A 14,607-nucleotide genomic window follows, 5' to 3' on the forward strand; every position below is an offset into this window, starting at 1 on the left:
TAAGTGCTGGGGCATACACTGAAGTATTCTTCCCATGTCATCACGTTCACCGTGTCTTCTTCCCTGCGTTGTTCATCAGTATTCAAAGACACTCGGACGAAAAAGAATTCAGATCATGTCTCAGTAGGGAAGTGAGCCCACTGCATGCATTCTTGGCAGCACTGCTGGCTCGGCTCAGAGTCACACAAGACCAAATCCATCCTAAGATTTCTGGAAGTCTTGAGAAAAGAAAGAGGATTTCTCTCCCCCCCCCTCACTCCATTACCCTCTCCCCAAAAGGAAGGGAGGAGCAGAACATCTGCCAGAACCACGGCACCTTGCCCTCTCAGATGAACAGAGGAAGCAGTAGGTACATTTCAGCTTTATTAGAAAAAAACAAAAGTTTATACAAAGCTCTGCATTTTACAGAAAACCACCTCCCCCAAACACAAAGAAATCCAACATGGCAAGCTGTATGCATTTCCTTTTTTCATATACATACATACATATATGTACACAGACATATATATGTATGTGTGAGCACATGTGTGTGTATATATAGTGTGACGTAGGTTTTTTTTTTGCATGGATTGCATTCATTATTTTACAAAGGTAATATTCAGTAAAAAAAAAAAAGGTCTTTGTTACCATTATTTTCTCATATAAATAACTGTGAGCAGTCCCTCTGCAGATAGATAAAAAACACCTTTTCATGTCATTCTGTAAAAAACAGACATTACTGAAACGGTACTGAAATCTTGAGTCTTTTTCAATACCACCATAAAAATATCATCTAGCCCCCAATTCAAAATGCTTGTCCAAGGCATCAGAAGAGAAAGGACTGTAAGACAATTCTGGAAGGATCAGTTCGTTAAGCCAACATTCAGGTTGGTAATTTCTGCTGGACCTCATACATTGGTGTGAAATGAGCACAAACAGGAGGCCAAGCTCTCTGTCTGCCTAGATAAGCTGGATCTTTGCCTACTGACACCGAGACAAATTCCAGCAAAGCACACAACTGTGCCAAGCAGCTGACAGCCTGTCCGCTCACCCTTGTCACCCCACAACAGACTTCCTTAATAAAATTAAATCCTCTACCAGCTCAGCAAACTTTTTCTACTCCATTCACCTTGAAAGGAGCTAGGACTAATCATGGCAAGACCAGACAGAGATTCCACTGCTGAATTATTGGGAGAAAAACTTAACTAATGGCAAAAACGCAAAAAGACAACTAAAAGGAAGAAAATGATACAGAAAAGAGCTATTGGATTGAATCCCAAGGCTCTGGTTGAAGAAGCAAAAACAGTACAGGGATGTCAGCTGCAGCTAAAAAAACCAAAATCCTTGCATTTACTGAAGTTAAAGTTGACGGTGTGGTCCAATTGAATTAACTGCCTGGTAAACAATTGTTTTTCTTCTGTTAAGCACCATGATGGGGAAAATGGCGAAGATTTTGAAGGCAATACAAGTGGTAGTGGTGATAACAAAGGTAATGAAAGTGAAGAACTCGATGCAGATTAATGGTGAGTAATGCCAACGAGGATGTTTGGACTGCCAGAGATGTTGGCAACAAGAATGGTTATATGGTTGGTGCTGATGATGGCCAGAATTCATTCATATGTCCATGTAGTCATCATCTTCATCAGTATCACTTTCCAGTGAGGACTCCTGGCTTGAGGTCTCTAAGATTTCCAAAGCTGGCTGACAAAGGCTCTCCTTCTTTACATTCGCTGCGGACTGAGCAGACAAAATAGCAGACTGATCCCAAAAAGAGAGAGAGAGAATATATTGCTAAATAGTCAGGATAAACCCATGATCACAGGGATAAAAGCCAACTGGTTGCTATTCCGTCACATTCCAAAGCCCTCTTACTTCCATAAAAGATATGGCAACCTAATGTGAAACTACACAACATTAACCAGTAGGTCTCCCCATAGTCACTATTCCAGTAGCTTTCACTAAAGGAAGAACTGCAATTGCTGCACTAACTCCCTCACACATTTTGACAATTCTGTTTAATTCCCAAGAAAGGGATACAGATTACGATAGCTCCGATGCCAACCATGGCAGGAATTTCACCACTTCTTAAAAGCTGAATCCTGTTAATAATAGCTAGCTTCTTAGAACAAAATAGAATAGTTCTGTTGGAAGTGGCATACAAAGACCACCAAGTCCAGCTATCTGACTACATCAGGGCTGACAAAAGTTAGAGCATATTATTAAGGCATTATCCAAATGCTTCTTGAGCAGTGACAGGCATGGGTCTTCCACTATTTATGCTACTTCTGGTTATGAACTGGGGACAGGGACAGTTGCTCCTTTCGCACAAGTATTTTATTGAGGGGCGAGTTAAGATAAAAACAATAAGCCAAAAAATTACTGTTTCCCTTTTATTACCTTTAATTTTTGCTTGGTCTCTTCTGAAATGCTGCCCTTTGGAGAAAGGAGGGTGGGAGTGGGTGGAGTGACAGTGATCTCAGGTGGAAATTTGGTGACAGATGAAGGTATGAAAAGCTTTGGCATGTTGGGCAGAACGCGAGTTTTTACTCGGGTGCCATCTGTCTTGTTCTGCTGACTTCCCAAAGTCTGTGAACTGGAGCTGAGTTCAGGCTTGGAACTGGAGGCTAAACAGAAAATAATAAGAAAAACATGTTAGGAAGCTGTGTAGGATTTCAGATGTCAAAGAAGAGGGAGCAGTTGATTGTCAGACATATGGCTAGCTCAAAAGGTCTTTCTTCAAGTTTTGCTTTAATTATGATTCAGAACCAGAAGAACAAAGCGCCTCAGGATTCCATAACGGCAACTGGAAATCAATAATAATTTAAAAAAATCTTTCTGGGCAGCAGACACCCAGTCTATTTAAACCAAGCATTAAAGTGGTAGTACTGCACTGACCCACCTACATCTAGATTAAAGGCTCCTCAAAATACCATTTTCCCACTCACTGCAGATGCAATTATCTTACCTTTGCATTCTCTAACTGGTTCCCCATTCTGTAATGCACCAAATAAAGCCACTTAGTCTTACTTAAGTCTTTTATAAACTCCCTCCACTATGGAGTTGTCTTTTTAATAACTGAAATGTCAGCTCCTATTTCCTATCAATTCGTATTCTCAAGATCCCCCCTCAGTCGGCTACGTTTTCAAACAAGGTCTTTGTGGTTTCCACTACTGTCCTCACAAACTAAGAAAAATACACAGTAATATCTGTCAACACTTCCTCATTACTCTCTTCAAATTCTGTCATAAAAAATCGTTAGGTATCACGTCAGCAAAGAAGCCAGACCCTTGGTGTGCTCATGCTGCTGTACACCACGCTGATTAGCACCATCATGTCATCTCTACATACTCCTCAACAACGATTCTTGTCTTCACCACCCAAAGTTGCTAAGAAAGGGCCCATCTCACGAGACAAAGAAGGATCTGGCCCTTCCTTAGGCTCTATCACAAAACAATACATATGCAACAATAATCAGCAGGAGACAATGCTTTCACATTCAATCTGAGTATTTAGCATATATTTATTGATATTTTACTAATAATGATGCTTCAAGTGGATTTTTTTTTTAAAAGTTGTATGAATGAAAACAGATCATCCCAGATGCATAGTAATAACAGGTGTTTTAATATACATTTTTTTGGATTCAGTCTTGTTAAATCCTTCTTTGAAGGCTTCTGGAATTGACAAGGCTACTTAAACATGGCAAAATAAAATGCCAGATCCCTGATGCTATCCTGAAAAATAAACAACATTACACTGACTACTAAGGGAATCTGAAATTGAATTGTATATTCTCAGCAGTATACAAGAATGTAAGAACTGCCACAACAGATGAAACTTTCCAACGAGGTCAGTGACCCATCTCCATCTGTAGACAATCAGCTCAGAGCAGAGTACCAGAAACGTTGCAGTAATCAGACAGAAGATAATCTCTCACAAATAAGAAGAGAGATACCCTGAACATGAATATCTATGTTTATGTCTGTCTGAAAAATACAAATTTTACATTTTTCCAGTCTAAATATCAACTCCTACTTCTCTTGGAAAGGAGGCAGAGGAGGGATAGAAAGCATTAATTGCTGTAATGCTGGTTTTTATGTTAATTTGACTCAGTCTGATTATCACAAAAAATCATTTCCTTCTGCTAAATATTCCAGTACAATAATCAAGTGTTGTCATATTGCCCTGTGTAAGATTTCGATTAATGGAGAAGTTCTACTTTCAAAGAAGCTCAACCTATGTAGCACAATAGCCCAGTACTGGGAGGCATTTCATTTGGCTTTGCTGCTACGGTACTTGGTATGTGAGTCATGCACCAAAGAGAATAACCACCAAGGGACTACAAAGAACTTCTCCACGAAGCCGTGACATAGCCAAGAATGCCTCTACACTCTGAAATACTTTACTGGAAGGCAAGCAGCAGAGAAGCTCTGTAACATGCATCACAACTAATGCATAGCTAATCCATCAATCTCTGCAGACTGATACTCAAAGAAGAGCTAATTTTCAGCATCGAAGCACAAAAAGCTCCTACCTTGGGTACAAACATGTCCTGAATTTGTGCTGGTCACTGATTCCACTTGCCAACAAACAGGCTCTGGTGATGGTGCAACAGTGGCCATTTTCATCTGCTGACAAAGCCGTGACTCCTGTTGCTGGAATCCAAGACCCTCCAAAGGCACTTCAAGCTCTTCTTCCTCTTTATTAACGAAAGATAATTCACAGATTAACAGACATGCTGATCTCTTTCCTAAGCCTCAGTCCTTCTGCTGTCTAACCACCTGGTAGAAGTTGTGGGATTTTTTTTTAATCCTCATTTCTTAACTATGAAATGACTGAGTAAAATTAAATACTGGGGAGCTAAGATGGCAATCACAACTTTTTCATACTTGCTGCCATCAATTCAAATTCTTTAAAAATGTTCTTTACAAAAGTGAAGAAAAAAATCTGTTCTACAGCACGTTGTTACCTCTGCAAGAAACAAATTCATGCAACTGACCATTAACCTTTGCAGACACGAGGGGTGAATCACTTGTCATGCAGTCAAAACAAAAGCCATCACCCTTACTGATGAGCTATGTGTGATCGATGGGTCTCTCTGATCTGCAATCGTGGGCGCGAGCGACACTGAAGTGCAGCTCACTGCTAAGAAAGATTAATTACTGTGAACATCCAGCAACAGGGCCAAATCTGTTCCATTTTTCTTCTTTATTTAATCAATCTCAAGCCACGTAAAATGCTCAGTTTTCAGAGATAGGCTGACTCAATCAGCCTAAAAAACTAGTCTAATATTCCCATCTTCTGCTACTTCAGAATTTGGGATCTTTACAACTCATCCTAGTGTGTATGAGCACAGTCTCATTTCAAGGCTATAGGTACACAAACAAGCACCCATTCTCTCACAGAAATGAAGATATCCTTCAACAACAGGGGGCTGCTCAGACAAATATGAATTATCTTACATTAACACGGGGTAAGGTGTACACAGGCAGCTACTGCAAACAAGCATATGCAATATATATTCACGACCTAACTTCTCTAAAATCCTCATATGTCCACATTCTAATTTAATTTAGGATTTTATCTGCAACGTGACTTAAAAGGGAATATTTTTCAACTTTTCCTCATTGGAAAACTGCTCTCAACCCCTAACTCCCTGTGAGCTGAAAACACTTCACCACTGTAGAGTTAAAACTGAAATTCTTGAAAGAGCTTGGTGAAAGTCAGATAGATGCAGCTTGAAAGACACAACTTTTTAAATGCATTGTATTTCCAGGGTTCTTGAATAATTTGCATCAAAAAAGCTTACCAAAGCAGGCTGTTCAGTTCTTTCATTCACTAATTTTCATTGGTAAAATAAAAGAACCCATTATCTGAACTGGTAGCTGGCAGCCAATACAAGCCTTAGGATAAATGAGTTTGCTTGCAGAGAATTCTCCTATAGTTCCCAAAAAGGAAAGGTCACACACTACAGCACAAATCACAGAAGCCTCTGTTCTGTGATGTTCCACTCTCTATCAAGCACAAAATGGAATGGTCTAGTGCAGAAGAACAGTTCTCATTCTCTTTCCTGCACAAAACGTGGTCACGACAGTAGGAAAAAATAGTTGCATCTGACCAATTCAGCTTAAAAGAACAGAGAAGGAAGCAGTAAAACAACAGGAGTCTGGATTAGGAAAATTCTAACTCACTGTTTCCCTGCTTGTGAAATAGAAGAGCTGAAGATCATTCTGTGTACGTGCCTGATCTTTACATAAGACAGGCATGATTTAACTGCATGCAGAGAAATACAAGGGACCATATGAAGAAGGATCAGCCCTCGTGTGGCCCAAAGCCAATAAACACACATCCCACTACACCACAAGCAGCTGACAACAAACGGAGCCTAAACCCAGACTGCCACACTGAAATGGCTACAAGACACTTGATGAAAAGAAAGAGCTTTACACCAACGTCTGAAGAAAAGCAAGATTGAAAATGATGTTTTCAGATCATCCTGCAAGGCAGCTTAAGACAGCAACTCTGTCTTGCTTACTGCAACACAACAGGCTCAGAGTCTACAGCATCTAGGGTAAGTACCAACAGAACCTTACTTATCCACTTGTTAACCAAGGAGACAAAACACCAATTCATTTGGCAGATACAAAGCCATCCCAACTGGAGATCCCGTAGCTTTAACTATACTGCTAAGTGAGAACTATTTCCTATGTACTCAACTGCTAAATTGCACTGGGGACTTAATAGTTCACCATTCAGAATAAAAGCTCTGATTTGCATTATTGTTTAATGACTAAACTCTACCTCTTATGTGGATTACAATCTTTGTTTAATTATAAGATATATCACTGCTTAAGCTGATTTGCTGAGCTTTACTTAACTAAATTATGCCCCCTGACAAAGCTCTTTTGAGCAGTGTATTTCTAACCAGACGCTGCAAGACTGATGCAAGTCTACTTTCTTTTATGAGGGAGCAGCTTCTAACACAGATCTCCATCTTTTACATCATCTTTGTTTTTCCTATTTTTGAAGGTATCGATTTGTAGCACAGTAAAACTAGATTTAATTAGAACAAAGCGGTGTGTCAGCCCTTTTTCATGTAAAAGTGAATGGAAATGAAAGGGCAGGACTTTGGCACACCAAGCATGTATTTCTATTACTACACTTCTAGAAACAGCACTTGTTAATATTCTATCAGGCTGCATCTCTCAGTACATCCAGAGCCACTGCCTGGTAATGAATCCTTCATTGTCAGGTTCTAAATACACACTGACTGAATTTTATCCCCTGACTGGGTGATACACTTTATTCTTTTATGACTATGCAAATTTGTTTTTGTGGTAACAGTCGCTTTCATGGCATTACTTCTAAGTTAAACATTAAGTTAATGAGAAAAATACATATTTTTTATTTTTTTTATAAGATCTGGCTGTTCCAAGTGTCTATAATTTGCACTATCAATACTTCAATACAGTGCACAAATACATCTTTTTTCATTACAAACAGGGCAAGAGGCAGAAGGATAATAGGAAGCAACACACAGCTGAATCTCCTGTTATTTGTCCGAAACAGATTTCTGAAGAGTATCTCTTGGTATTTACCATGTGGACAGTGCTGCCACAGCCCTGAACATAACGTCCTAGTTCTCTCTAATAAAAACTTTCCCCAGGGAGGGAAAGACTTCACTAACTCATGAGCCACAAAATTCTTCACAAGTGCAAGAGCACAAGAATATAACTGCAGCACAATCCAAAGGTGTTCTCAAGCTCGGATTTAATCTCAGTTAAGAAATCTTTTGGCAATACATACTCAGTACTTGCACTGTTCTTGCAGGCTTTCCAACGTTAGCTCTACAATCCCAGGTTAAAATAAAATCAGTTTGGGAAGATGTAATACGCGTTGGTCTCCAGGCTGAAGATGGGACAGGTTCTGCACTCTGGAGATCGATTCTGCACTCTCACCTCGTAACGCAACACACAAAAAAGCATATAGAAAACCCACAGATTTGCAATGCACATGAATATTTACATGGAAAAGTTCATCTCCAACCGAGCTGAATTATAAGTATTTTTGTCAGCCTTCCCTTTCCCGACAGCTGTCTAAATACATATAAAATAGTATACACATAGAAAGAAGGACATCATACCTCTCAACATCTCCCTGCTTTAGTGAGGAAGAAACAAGCTGAAAACAATTCAATGCAACAACCTACTCCAGCTTTCCTCTCCAACCTCTTTCCACTTGTTGCCAGGGCAACCAGTGTTTGCAGATGCCTATAGCGGGCGCTGGGTTCATGACTTCATCACAGTTAATATTCCCTCTCTGCCTCTTTAGACAGAGAATACAGTATATACATACATCCCTACACTATAAACACAGAGATTATACAACTCCCGCACCCTTTATTATAGGAAGACGACAATTTATGTCCTATTTGGACATGTCTGTATGAAAATATGCACTCGGCAATTTGCAGATGTGGAGAAAGTTTAAAAGCAGCCGCACCGTAACAGCAAGCAGCTGCTCTGCTGTCTGTGTGCTGCGCTGTGCACTTCATTGCTCAATTTCCTTCTGCTGTCAGCTATACAGAGACATTAACATCCCAGTGTTATAAAACATTCTAGCTGGATTTTCGAGAAACCCTTTAGTCATGCACTAAACCTACTGCGTGAGGGCTGAAAGACAAGCCCAGAAAATATGACTGGCACCTGGAAAAATGCTTTCCAGTTGCTGAGGGAGGTGGTGTGAAGTATTAAAGCACAGATATGTGAAGGGCTACAAGCAACTCACGGTGCGTGCACAAAGCATCATTTCATTATGGGAAAAAGGAAGGAACTGAGCTTTGAACTCCAGAACAGAACACCAACACGATTTCAAAAGTGCATGCTTGGAGAAATGAACAGAGAAGGGCTTCAAGGGCTGACACAAAGTGGTTGTGCCTCTTGGCTTCACCCCTCTGCAAAGCACCTTCCCCAGCACTCTGTGTGTCAGACAAAACGCCTGAAAATACATGACTATGATTTAGCAGATCTGTACCACTTTGCCCTCCAACCACTTCAACAGAGTAACAACTGCATTCTGTGTGCCTGCAGACATGAAGAAATACATACTTTGTTTGTCCCAGTGACAAGGTATTTACTTTATATTTCAATGGCTACACAGGATACATGTAGTTTTTCACAGAGCTATCACTGAGTTTCCACACAAGGTGGATGTCTGTATGCTGATGGAAATGCATCTAATCTGTTGCTCCCTGACACGATGAAGTAAATATCCTACCACACTTCCAAAGAACAGCGCTAATGTGTAAACAATTAATTTTCAATATTCCATCTGCCTCTCCCTCTGGCGTGCTAGGAATTTAATACAGTTTTTTTCCCATACAGCAGTTGCAAAAGGGCATGGAAAGCTTGAATTTGCAGGAGCTCAGAGTTTCCTCATACACTGTGCTACCAAGTCAATGGAAAGACTGCGCTGGAACACAGGTTGGTTCAGCTGAACACAGCTCGGTTAAGAACGCTGACCCACAAAAGCAACAGAGCCATCATGTAACTGCCTTTGTCATGAGGTGCTACATCATACACCACAGCAGGCAGCATTCAGTGCACCAAGGTATACAGTAAGTATACTCAGTACTCTTTTCCTTACACATTTACCTTCTCCATATTAATTCCCACTTTCCTGCCATGATGTTTATTTCTAAAAATAAAAAAAACACAACCACACAACAACAAACAATGAAGTCATAGCTGCAGAGATAAGAATTTGACTTGAAATGCCAAATTCAGGAAATTACATTCAAAGCTGACACACAAAGCCATGTGTTAAAATTAAGCATCAGAGTAATTTTGGAAGCAGAAAGCTGTGCAATGCAAGTTCTACAGCTCCCCGAAATGAAATAAATTCAAACAGTCTGGTGAACAGAAGTTGGCACTGTAATAAGATGGCATACTGCTGCATTTGTAACTGTGCTCCTGGCTATTAGACAGTGGTATCAGATGTAACCCATGTTCCTCCCTAACGCCGAGGTCAGCTGTGACAGAACAGCACTGATGGTAGTAAAAAACAGGCGGTTGCTCTGAAAGTGCTTCTTGGGAATAGTCCCCAGCCCACAGTAACTCCCAAGCTCCCAGGCCTCTGGTATGGAAAAGCCATGCTGGGGCAGGCTAACAGCACTGCCACTGCAGTTCTCTGTGCAGAATCACTTCCTGCTGCTCTCAAGCCTCCTAGAGATGCAGGAAGTTGACAAGTGTGCTGGTAAAGTTATGCTCTCAAGTTCAGAAGTAACTTTCCTTCTCTCTTTGTTAAAAGCCCAAACCAAAACAAATAACATAGCAATGATTCCCAGCACCCTTCAATAAAAAAAAATAATAATAATCAGTGGGCCTATTATCTCAAAGAGATAATAGGTTTTGTATGCAATTATATGAACTTTCAAATGGCATTATAAGAAATAGTTAATTGATAGTTGTGTTTTACTGCTGGATTTAGCAAGAGTACATCAATTGAGAGTATCACACAGCAGTACCTGTGGACAGCAAGTCACTCATCTGTGGTCTGCTCCTTGCAAATTGTATGGACTGGTTATTCAACAAAAGCCATAAGCCCCTTCCTCCTCTGCCAGTATTTCTCATCCTTCTCTGACCTGACAGCCAAATTAAGCACAATACAGCTGGGCAAAAGTAGCTCCTAGAGTAGGGGGGTTACATTATAATACTATTTCTAGAGAATTTTCCTAAGAAATCTGTAAATGCAAGACCTGTGCAGTAGGCTTATAACTGCGTCTCTCTTTAGCCTTCATTTGTGCAGTAAAACATTCATTATGGCAGCAATCTAAAACTAGTGCAACTGAAACTTGCTGTAACAATACAGCATCATTACCATGTTCTTTTCCAAATCTTTGTGGTTTCCAGAAGACATGTTCTCTGTTAGTGCAAATATCCACATGGCAGAGTTTTCCCAGGACTTCTCTCTGACCCCAAGCTTACCCAGCCCACACTCTGCACTAGGCTTCTTACCATCACCTCACAGGCCAATTTGGAAGCTGCTGCTCCTGCCCTAATTGTTCCCACTGATTAACATGAGTACATACAACCAACAACAACTTTAATTGCAATTCGGCACAATATTGAATTGAATGAACAAAATTAAACAAAATCAACCAAACAAAAAGAACAACAAGAACAACCCAAAGGGTAAAGATTAGAAATAGGCATTGAGTCTAGTGAAAGTCTAGTCTTCATTCTTTTCTGGAATGAATTTGTTGCAATAGCAAACTGAATCAGTGTACTTCCAAAGGGAAGAGAAGACACAGCTGACTGGAACTGCCTGAGCACCAGGCAAAAGGGAATTAAAGAGTCATTCACAAACAGGAAAAGCCCTGCTGACATTCAGTGGTGAAATTGTTTTCAGAGCACATCCATTGTGAAAAATAAAAAGCTTAATGAAAAGGACGGATCAGATAGGAGGAAGTGAGAATGCCAATGCCAACACAGGAGGCAGATGCAAAAAGAGAGCAGAGAGGATGCAGAGCTGGCTGAAGTCCGCCTGGTTGATTTCTGTTAGCAGCCCTGCAGTCACTAACAGGTGACTTGCACTCAAGGATGCTACAACAGGCATGAGGTTGCAAGAGATTTTTAAAGCCTTGGAGGAATTCAGCCTGGGGAACTGAGGTAGAAGTCTGCCAACAGGGAAAACAAAGGAGGAAATAACAGAAGTCAAGTTGCCTACAAGAGACACAAGAACATTGAGTCAAAGGACATGAGCATACAAGAAAGAATCCTTACAGCAGGTAACTGCTGGAAAAGCAATGTGAAATGAAGCTCATGTGAGGCCCCAGGCCTATGGTCAGTCTGTAACATCTTCTGTGTTTCAGCTTTTTTGAGCTACTTGCTGAGACCAACTCTGCACTCTAAAGCACAATTTTGAATTCAGCAGAAAAAAAAACAGTGGAAGAGATTGATCACAAATAAGATTGAACGACTGCAGGTCCTTTCAAACTGAAAGCTTGAACTGCATTCCATAGCTAAAATAAGGTTAAACAAATTAAAGCAATTTAAATTCATTTCTCACTGCAACAACGGTGCTGTTTATCCTTTCATGAAACTTTCTTCACACGCTCATTTGTTGAAGTCTGAAAGCTCTACAGGCTGAAATACATTCAAACCTCTACTGCCCTGCTGTGCCTACATAAAAAACATCTGAAATTACAGCAAGGTACTTACATGGCTTATGGGCTGCAACTTCCCTGCACGCTACAGAAAGAACTGGTAGTCTTCCTTAGCCCTGCATTTCTAAGCCCACACACCTATATCATGAACTTCCTGGTTTTACATCAAAACGTGTAGTGCTTCGTGAATTTAGTGCACATGAATTTAATGGAAGAGGAGGAAAATTGCTACTCTTCTACCCTTAATTTAAATGACAATTTGCTGAATAGATCCCTTTAAGCAAAACAGGTATTAATTCCAAGTAAACAAACCTTCAAAAATAGGATGTGAAAGTTTTCCCGCCCATCCCTTATAAGAATCATTATTTGGATAAGGACAACAAAAATGAAAAAGTCATGACTTTCCAGCAATTCAGAACAGTGTATCAACAGAGCAATGTGATGCAGTGGAGAGGTTTATCCTAATTATCCTATTTACTTTCCCCAGAAAAAACTACAGGCTGCATCCAAATACCTACATTACCAGAGTCTCACATACATTTATGCCTACCTGCAGGAACCTCTCATATTGAAACTACCACTCCTTTCACTTTGATGCTGAATTTCATCATGCTGTATTCTGCCCTAGCTAGTTATACCAGACATAAAATCCCACTAAAACATTCACAAAAGAAATGAGTGGATACTTTGCTTTTAAAGCCATTACTTTTTCTAGGTGAAGGCACAGAAAATGATAGCAGCTAATACTGTGACGTGCAATATTCTCACAGAAACAAACAGATAGAGGAGGAGGTCACAAAAATGAGAAGAGGAAAAAGAGGAAAACAGATCACTCTGAAACAGGAACAGAGCTAATGAGAGACAGATGAAAAAGGAGTAAAACTGAATTAGAAATAATCCTTTTTAAAGGAGGTGGGAGCAAAGGTAGGAGAATTAGAAAGAGAAGAAAAGGAAAGGACACAGCAGTAATTGGTATCTTTCTCAGCTAGAGAAATGACCTGTCAGGTAAGTCGGAGAGCAGAAAGCCAGATACAACACACACACACACCCTGCACTGGAATCAGAGCTTTGCAGAGAGAGCCTCTTGATCTTCAGATGCATGGTTTCAGGGTTATAATTATGGCAGCTAGCCCTTCCATCTCCCTCAACTAAGATGATGTATAGAAAGCATAAAAGAAGAAAGAACAATGTGAAATCTCCCCACCTTAACAAAGCCTAGGAAGTCAAAAGATTAAAATAAACGTTCTAATCACTGCAAGGCAGCCTGGGAAACTGCAGAGAGGAAAGCACGTCAGAAAAGCTCATGAGTTTTGTTTGAAAACTGAGAATGTGAGAGCTCTTTATTTGCATTGTCATTCCTACCAGTCTCCTTAGTGAATGCACAGTAACTGCATGATCTAGAGGATTTTCTTCTTCGTTGTCTAGGCACAAATCTGAGTGAATCCCTGCAGAACAACCCTGCCAAGATATCTTACAGCACCCTGCAACACCATTCCTTCAGCAACAGAAGAACAACAATAAATCTGCTTTACACATTGACTCAGTCATTCCCTTCCTTATCATTCCCCTTTCCCTCTTCCTCTCAAGACAGATTTCTCCCTAGTTCTGTGAAAAGGGAGATTGTTATAGGTTATTATAATGCAACTCCTAATATAGGATATTAAATTTCAATATCATTCTGTACCCAAAGCCCAACAAGTTGGGAAAACTGATTTCTCCCTAGTCTGCTCTTCACTGCTAATGAGTTCAGAAGACTATGTGCATTTAGACACCAAGCCTGGTTATGTAAAGAAAAAAAACCATAAGCATATGAATAAAAGTCACAATATGAGATTACTTAAACAAAATACCTAGAGTAGATCATGCTGCTAATTATGAAATGGTATTATGCAGCATTGATTCCAACAAATACAGGCGCTATTTCCACTGTATCCTCATATGCCACATTCCCTGTATGCCTGTATGTGTGTGCTTCATTCAAAATTTTATCTGGGCTCTTATTAATCTGCCTATGGCAGTTTGAGTAGCTTTAAGGTTCAAGCTAGTGAGCAGATGGAGTGAGCACGAAAAGTAGCAGAAGCTTTTTCAGACAGTGTTCCTGCTAAGGATGCAAAAAAGTACAGGCTATAGCAGGTGCTCTGCCACCTTGATATGCACAGCATCCCACAAATAAGCACAGCCGTGTCTTTGGGCACCCAAGACAAGTCTGGGGCTAACTGGGGCTAATCTTCATTCCCAAAGTGCAACAACACTGCCTTGCGCAGTGATTTTGATTACTGCTAACGATGTCAGCCTGCCATGATGGCATTCTCATTTCACTCTTCTCATCTAGACAATCTATATAGGACCGAATATATAACACCATCCTGAGCACATCACATCATCTTTCTACAGAATAAATAACATTTGTTTTGCTTCTTCAATCCTTTTCTGTAGCCTAACCTTGCACACAGCCATACTAG

The 14,607-nt window shown here is 40.2% G+C and overlaps 1 protein-coding gene across 6 annotated transcripts in view; it reads right to left on the reverse strand.

The window, feature by feature from the left end:
- Positions 1-350: 350 nt before the first annotated feature.
- The window catches only part of CABIN1 (calcineurin binding protein 1), a 92,931-nt gene continuing 78,674 nt past the window's right edge, over positions 351-14,607 (reverse strand). For 5 of the 6 annotated variants that reach the window (XM_052689438.1, XM_052689436.1, XM_052689437.1 and 2 more), the window contains exons 36-38: positions 4,514-4,678; positions 2,377-2,603; positions 351-1,737 (exon numbers count right to left, since the gene is read on the reverse strand). In XM_052689438.1, the coding sequence (XP_052545398.1) occupies positions 1,594-1,737; positions 2,377-2,603; positions 4,514-4,678 (536 nt within the window). In that variant the 3' untranslated portion in view covers positions 351-1,593. The remainder of the gene's footprint in view (positions 1,738-2,376; positions 2,604-4,513; positions 4,679-14,607) is intronic. The other variant, XM_052689439.1, reaches the window with a different exon arrangement.

The sequence above is a fragment of the Tympanuchus pallidicinctus genome, unplaced genomic scaffold, assembly GCF_026119805.1.
Source record: "Tympanuchus pallidicinctus isolate F22 unplaced genomic scaffold, pur_lepc_1.0 scaffold25, whole genome shotgun sequence".
Taxonomy (NCBI): Eukaryota; Metazoa; Chordata; class Aves; order Galliformes; family Phasianidae; genus Tympanuchus; species Tympanuchus pallidicinctus.